Raw genomic sequence first — 7997 nt, forward strand, 5'->3', positions numbered from 1 at the left:
ATGGCATTTCTCATGAATCAAATGCTGGGCAGTAAGCTGAAGAGTTTTGCTGATGGAGGTGGCGAAGGTGGCAGCAAAGCTGGAGCAGATGGAAAAGAAACAGCCGAGTCCAAAGGCATGTCCAGGGAGGAGTTTGAGGAATACCAGAAGCAGCTGGTGGAAGAAAAGTGAGTAAAAAAAGAACATTTTATTACCAATATGATGTTACAAATCTTGACAACACAAAAAACTAACAGTGGATTCCCCAGGAGGAAATGCTGTCTTGACTTAGTTAAACAAAAATGTCAAATAGCAACATTCTTAATGTAAAATACAATTAGAGTCTTTTCTCAGCTGACTGACAAGTCAGAAAAATTCAAACAGATTGTCTTAAAACAACATAAAAGAAGCTTCTTCTTTGTCTCAAATAAAATTAGAGGAAAGGCTGATCGCTAATAACAACGAAGGAATTTTACTGCATGGATTCAGAGCATTTAGTTTCCGCTGAGTGATGTTACCATGTGGGAAAGATTTAGTTCAGTTCTTACATCTGTCTGTGGAAACTGAACACATCTGAATACAAAAAGTACATACCTTTATATGCTATATGCATGCACCTCCTTACTATATTACCTTAAGGTAAATAGTTAGGAGTGTATATCCTCTTTATAAAAACGTGCAATAAAAAAGACGAAACATTCTAAAGCCACAAAATTATAGATTTACTATGGAAGATCGGCGACAGAAAAATGGAGGGCTTTGACTGGAGAGCTTTTAATGAAAAAAAACAAAACGCGCTCCACAACGTCCAGCTTCCATTTTGCTCAGAAATCTTCTTTCTGCATTTGAAGAAGCTTCAACGTGTTTTAGAGTGTTATCCATAAACATTTCATTTTTATCATTTCACCCAACTGAACATTGATTTTTTTCCACGGGTCGTTTTGCGGCTCTTCAAGCTCGTCTTAGCGAGAAGCCAGTTGCCAGGACAACGTTACCCTTATTAATTAAACACAATCTCATTAATTTACTACAAAATGCCGAATGAAACTATTCATGTAAAGGTAAACCTGGCTTAATAAAAGTAAAACTTTCAGGGCTTGTCAGAGTAGTGAGCACTTTTCAACTCGTTTTAGTTAACTAAAGTTTACTACCTTGTGTTATGCTGTTTAAATGACGGAATAGGTTTATTTTTCTCAATGACCGTCTGAACGTAAATGCCCTTTCAGGAGGTGAGGTCTGTTCTTTTTAAAACTGTGTCTCCAGGCCACTTGTGATGCACGTATGACATCAATGGATGTGGGCAGGGTTTACCGGGTAGCTTTAGGTAGGGGTTTATTTCCTCGAGGCTCAAATTAGACAGAGAAGCAGATTAAGCTTGTGTGTAACAACCTGTCAGGACAGAAGCCACCATTAAACACATCTCTTAGCCAGGGCGCTTTAAAACAATAATTATTTAATCACCTTACGTTCTCATTTGGTGCTGAACTCTTCGTTACCTCCAATTAGGTGAAAGCAACTTGTAATGAAGTGAAGATCTCGTTGCCAATGAGAAAGTCAGAAGTGATTTACCCTTTTGTCCTCACAAAAAAGCATTAATTAATTTTGCTTTTTAATCACTAGCCTGGGTTTTATTGTAAACGTCATCCACAAAATGTATTCATCCTGGATGATAGTTAATTAATCAACAGAAGAAATGAGTTTCTGGTCACTGTGTTCCTTTTTATGTGCTCCAGTCGTTTTTTTATGCTTACCTGACTTTCTCTGCAAATTTAAAAAAGCGTTATCCTGCAGGACATCTTACACCATCTCTGACCTTTATTGGTTTCTCTGCAACAACAAAATCTTACCAAGTATTTTTAGACTCGTTTCTAGTGGAAATATCTTAGTGCACTTGAAATAAGACAAACTAACTTACAAGTAACTTTTTAGCAAGAAATGGAGGCTTATTTCAAGTAAATAATTCCTTAGTATTGATGAAAAAGTGATAGTTTCATTGGCAGTATAATTAACTTATAAGTAACATGGGAAAATGCCTCGTTAAAAGTCAAATAATCTGCTAATGGAACTGGCACTTTTTCCTCAATATTTCCTCAAAACAAGCTCCTATATCTTGCTAAAAAGTTATTTGTAAGTTAGTTTGTCTTATTTCAAGTGTACAAAGATATTTCCAGTAGAAACTATGTCAGAAATACTTGGTAAGATTTAGTGTTTTTACAGTGAACCCTATATTCGTGCGCTTAGGGACAAATAGCTAAAATCCACATATGCATGAAACGGTCTCTAAAAAGACTTAAAACTGCGTTTTATAGTTTAAACAACAAATATACCTAAATATATCACACACAGTGGAAACAGTTTCAGCATACTGGAAAAATATCAAGTTTTCCTCATTTCAGCTTTGTAAACACCAGCCAGCAGTCAAAACAGTATTTGAAAGAAAGCTGCATTTATTGCAAATCTTTTGTTCTACTAATAAATCTTTGACAGGTTTTAATACTAGATAGACTTTTTGGAGGCTTAAAATTGGTTTCAGTTTATCTGCTGAACCTCCTGTGACCTTCAGTGTCTGCTCCAAAACTGTGTCCGAGAAAGAGCGGACACTGTCCTGGCGGCAGAGACGTGCGAGGTGAGAGGACAATCCTGACCGAGACATCAAGCAACTGAGGATTTATGCCGAGCTACAGCTCTTGTGGAAGCTAATCTTATTAAAGCAGGGTTAGAGAGGACCACCCTTAAATAGACACAGGGTAAATCTAGCAACATGGAAACTGACATATAACACTGATAATGACATTATTGCAGAATTGGGCTAATAACACAAATGACGTCAGCTCAGAGACTCCAGAGACGGAAATCAGGATTCAGGAGGTCAGTTCATGACCGCCTGGATTATAAACAGCCGAGTCGCACTGTGAAGCACTTTGCACCCCAGCTTGGTTTTAAAAAGGACAAACACTTAAGGTGTTTTAAGGCTGCAGTCAAAATCCCAAAATCACACAAGAACTGGAGAAAGAAACTGATTAGATACAGAATCCATCAAACTGGCTGTTTATTGACAAAATGTGTAAAAATCCTTTAGAGAGGATCATTTTTCATTGCAGCATAATCAAACCTTTAGAGTTTATTTATTTAATGGTGTAAAAAAAAATCCACATTACATAAATTATTCTTATTGAAACCCCCCAGTACCACAATCATTGCCAATCCCTGAATTGCATTTGCAGAATTTTTAAAGTTGAAAACATTTACATTTGTAATTCTTTAATTCTTAAGAATAGATGACCGGTTCTACTTTCCACTATTCAAAAAATGAAATACAGAGAATGAGAACCTCAAGTTAGGCAGACAAGTGTTTATTTTTATAAGTCTGTAGTTAAAACTTGTCTACAGTCAGAGGAACAATTTAAAAAGTTTCAACCATGTGGAGTGAAGATTTTACAGAGCGATTAGTATCAAGATTAGTCCTTGATACTGTAACAGTAATCTTTACAGATTTATGTAACAGTAGTTTTATGTAACTACTGTTAAATAAAAGTCAGTAGTGCCACAAAAATTTAAAAGTAAACATGCATATAAAACCGATCTTGAACTATAAACTATACGTTGTCTGAAGATCCAAAGTTGTATTTTGTCACAAAATATTGTTGGCAATCTCAGGGACAATCCTATTTAAAGTTTATTTTAAGGGGAAAACAATTTTTCTTGTCTGTGGAGGAAATTTTGTTTTTGAGGATCTTTGTAAAATGTTGATTGAGATTTCCTTTTTTGGGGAAAAAGAGAAAAGGATTTACTTTATATGAAAGTTTAAATAGACCCTCCAGGATTAGACAGAGAAATGGAAAATTTGTTTCCACTTTTGTTATGGTACCATTAAACCCCCTTTCATAATTTTTTACCATTTTAAAGCAACATATAAAGCCAGGAAAATATATCAGACAGATATCAGAACAGACTGACCTACACTGAAACATGAATTATAATCATTGTTTGGTCAGTCACGTATCGTGGTACAATAGAATAAATCCAAAACCAAACAAGTTTTTTCTCTAAGAACAAAAAAAAAAAAAAGAATCAAGAAACACAGACAGGTTCAGGATAAAGTCGTGGAGAAACTTAAAACAATATCCCAACATTTCCAGAACTTATTCAGCTTTTTTCAGTGGATTAATCAAAACACATATAGAGTTTGGCACGGCTACAAAACATGACCATCTACACTGACAGTTCAAGTAACAAAAACACACATCAGTTTAGAAACCTGAGGAAACTCAAGACATTTAGCAGAAAACTCCACAAATATGGAGTTTTTAAAAGTGTGGGAGGAAATATCTGCTGTTGGGGAAAAAGTCATTTGAAGATCAGGAATGTGCATAATTGGGAATTTACTGCAATTTTTTCTTAAAAATTGTCAAAAACTTTCTTACTTGCACTAAACAGCTGCCTCAGCCTTAACTGATGTCAGATTATAGTCCATGATCTATACAGCGAGTAAGAAAAAGTCACATTTACAGTCATAAATAAGCGCAAATCTTTCCAAATTAGTGCCACAAACTCTTTGATTTTTACTGCAAAAGCTCACAAAAAAAATCATGAATACTGGAGGAACTGAAAAGATGTTCAATAATATATAATTTTAAGGATTCATTGATATTTTAGCAGTTTGTGAACAAGTTTTATCAATACAATCTGGCACAACTGGCCCTTTAAAAGCATTTATCATCTTGATTTGGTCCAAAACAAAAGAGTTTGACACCCCTGACTTACAACAGATGAGAAGTAAAAACTGTGCAAAAGCCAGCAGTGATGCAAACACCCAATTAAAAAGTTATGCAGTCTAAACAGCTGGAAGAAAGGATCTGTGATGATGCTTCTTTGTGCACTCAGGATGCAGCAGTCTGTCAGTGAAGGAGCTCTCCAGTTCTGCAGCAGCTTCATGCATGGGATGGGAGATGTTGTCCAACAATGATGCTATTTTAGCCAGAGTCCTGCTGCCTCCCACCTCCTGCTCTGGGTCCAGGGGGCGTCCCAGGACAGAGTTGGCCATCCAGGACAGAGCGTGAACCTCTTGTACCCAGAACCAGAACATGAACTCGGATAGGAAGTGAGCGGGCTGCTCTTTCCTCAACACAAACATTATTATCATGTGATAATGCTGCTGGTGCTGAGATACCGCTTTACAAAGAAAGGCTTTGCTCCTCGCCACCTGCTTTGTCAACCCGTTAACCTTTTAATTCGCCCCTCTGCTGCAATACCTGCAAAACATTTCTATGTTTGGATGTCAGCTCCTGAGAAGGTCAGCTATGGATTTATAACAGTCACAATGAGCTGTGTAACAGGAAACACTGTAAAGAAATACAAATAAAAAGACTTAAGTGTGTACGTTGATGTTATTTTTATGAGTCAGTTTGTTCTTTAGCTGCTTTCTGTCTTATCTGTCGTGTTTCTGTTCTGCAGGATTCAACGAGACCAAGACTTTGCAACAAAAAAGGCTGAGAGGGCAAACCTGAGAGTCGCACTCAGAGATAAATACCGACTACCGGATGTAAGGAGCTCTAATCATTCTCTATCTGTGTGATTATTAACATCTGAATGCATTGTTTCAAATAAAAAAATACTAAAAAAAATTATGACTTACTCTCTCTTTATTTATGCCAAACTAAGACATCTTGTGAAGTTTGGGAGCTGTCTGAGGGCCATACTGACTCTGATTGGCAGGAAAAGCTATAAAAGTAAAAGTTTTTCATTTTAAATGTCAGATTCAGTTTACAAAAATAAATTAAACACACCTGCCCTCCATTAAAGAAAATAAAATACACACATTTGGATTAAACATTTCTTGAATAAGAAACAAAGCCAAACATCACAACTTGAGATGATAAAGGGAGGAAAATCTAATAAACAAAATAAACAGAATATATTGTGGACTCTATGAAAATAAATTTAGCCTCCATAGAGGTGAGTTGATCCTCTGATGTTGAAGGTTTTTGCATTTCCAATTTAATTCTGTAAATGTTTCCTTCATTTTCATGAAGTCTAGCATTTATTGCACGTTGCAGGGCAGTGCATTTGTTAGCAATGTTGCCTTGTAGCAAAACGTTACAGATTTGAAACTTTTTGCATGTCAAGCGAAGTCAAGTTCATTTTATTATTCAAATCGGTAAAAAGAAGAGAAAAATGTTTTCTATCTGAGCAAACCCAGCCAACTACATCAATATGCAGGAATCCCTCAAGCTGAGGTTGCATGTCACAACGAGAGAGAAGTAAAAATCACAGCAAATATTTGATACAAAGTTTAAATGGGTAAAACTACTAAACACTGAGGGGGTTATGTAAACTTTAAACTTAAAGAAAGTAAAAAGCAGTTTTCAAAACAATTGATTCTCATCATTAAGCTAATAGAAATAGTTTTAGTACGTTTAAGTGAACTTAATGTTAGTGTGTGAAGAAAATATCTTGTTTTTTTTATGGAAAATATGTCACCTTCAGATTAAACTGTATTTATAAGTGTATGTAAAATGTGCTTTGATGTGCAAAACATTTTAAATTACAACTCAATCATTCAGCTGCCATTTTTTGCTGCCTTTTTGATCAGAGCGCTCTCGACGGCGCCATGATTCAGATGGCCGGAGACGACGTTGACCTGCCGGAGGAACTGGCCAAAATGGTGGATGAAGATGAGGAGGAGGAGGAGACCAACGATTCATTCCTCCACAAGCTGCAAAACATGGACCTGGACGAACTGAAAACCAAGGCCCAGAGCAGAGTGAGCGAGCTCCGGCAGACTGCGGAGGAGAAATGCGTCCTCATGTGAACCCCTGCAGTACGGCCCAGACGAGCTTTAGTATTTAAATTTAGCTCCGGCGTCACTATCCTTTTTTTTATTTACTTGTTTTACAGGTCTGGACAGTTTCCTCACAGAAAAGTTTCTTCTTTTAGATGTGAGGCTTTATGTCTGCATGTCTTTCACTGGGAAACATTTACCGGTAAATGCTTCTTGTACAGATTTAGAGAAGTTTTATGCTCGCAAAGTTTGTGTAAATAAACATGTAAAATACAAAACTGTCTGCTTTTCTGGAAGGTGTGTAAAGAATGAAATATTTATATCCTCTACTCAAAATTACAAATGTTATGCATAGACAGCTCTGGAAATAATTAAGACACCACTTAAAATGATCAGTTTCTCTGATTTGACTCTTTATAGGCTTATGTTTGAGTAAAATGAACATTGTTTTTTTATTCTATGAACTACTGACATGTCCATGACATTCCAAGTAAAAATGTAGTATTTATTAGCAGAAAATGAGAAATGGTCAAAATAACAAAAAAGTTGCAGTGCTTTCACACCTCAAATAATGCAAAAAAAGAGAAGTTTATATTGAATTAGAAACAACTATACTAATGTTTTAACTCAGGAATCAATATTTGTTGGAACAACCAGGAGGTTTTCAATGGGATTCAGTGCAGTGGGCTCTTAGTTTTTTCCAGAGCTGTATATCATGTAGAAAAATCATCCTTATACTGTTTTAAAATGGTAATAAAGCTCTGAATGTTGGAGTTAATACTTTTCTTATTGTGGATGCCTCGTTTTCAAATGAATCCTGGATGTTTTATATCCACTCTGGTCCTCCTGTTTGTTTTTATATTCACAATCTTTGAACATTCCCACAAACGTCAATCTATATTATTCTGATTCTTTATGACTCAACAACAGAAAGTGAGGCAGAAATTTACCAAGACATGTTAGTTTTCAATTTATTTTAAAAAGTCTGAATATACTGGCTGTACGTTTGTAATCTGACAGCCCAAAATAAAGTCAAGCTGTTTGCCTCCAGGCTTCACATTGCTGGGAAAAGTCGAGTTTAAAGTTTGGCAACGAGCCCTTTAGCGGACTTGCAGAAGGTCAGATAAGATGTCATAATTTCAGTTAACTTTCTACACTGATATGCTATCTCAGCTGCAGCTAACCAACACTGCTCAATAAACAACAAACTCAATAAACTTTTAAATCTACGCAGGTA

At 36.1% G+C, this 7997-nt stretch overlaps 1 protein-coding gene across 1 annotated transcript; it reads left to right on the plus strand.

The window, feature by feature from the left end:
* On the plus strand, positions 1-6949 carry cplx4c (complexin 4c). Its single transcript, XM_014981818.2, has 3 exons — positions 1-167; positions 5434-5521; positions 6572-6949. The coding sequence occupies exons 1-3, from the start codon at positions 1-3 to the stop codon at positions 6788-6790; spliced, it is 474 nt and encodes a 157-aa protein (XP_014837304.1). The 3' UTR covers positions 6791-6949.
* The last annotated feature ends 1048 nt before the right edge of the window (positions 6950-7997 follow it).

Source organism: Poecilia mexicana, unplaced genomic scaffold (genome assembly GCF_051168715.1).
Source record: "Poecilia mexicana isolate PSO_F unplaced genomic scaffold, ASM5116871v1 scaffold_17, whole genome shotgun sequence".
NCBI lineage: Eukaryota > Metazoa > Chordata > Actinopteri > Cyprinodontiformes > Poeciliidae > Poecilia > Poecilia mexicana.

Excerpts from the sequence above, each read along its gene's own strand:
- cplx4c (XM_014981818.2), top strand. The coding sequence starts at position 1 with ATGGCATTTCTCATGAATCAAATGCTGGGCAGTAAGCTGAAGAGTTTT. Across the intron at positions 168-5,433 it reads AAGCAGCTGGTGGAAGAAAA|GATTCAACGAGACCAAGACT; the intron begins GTGAGTAAAAAA and ends TCTGTTCTGCAG. Across the intron at positions 5,522-6,571 it reads ATAAATACCGACTACCGGAT|AGCGCTCTCGACGGCGCCAT; the intron begins GTAAGGAGCTCT and ends CTTTTTGATCAG.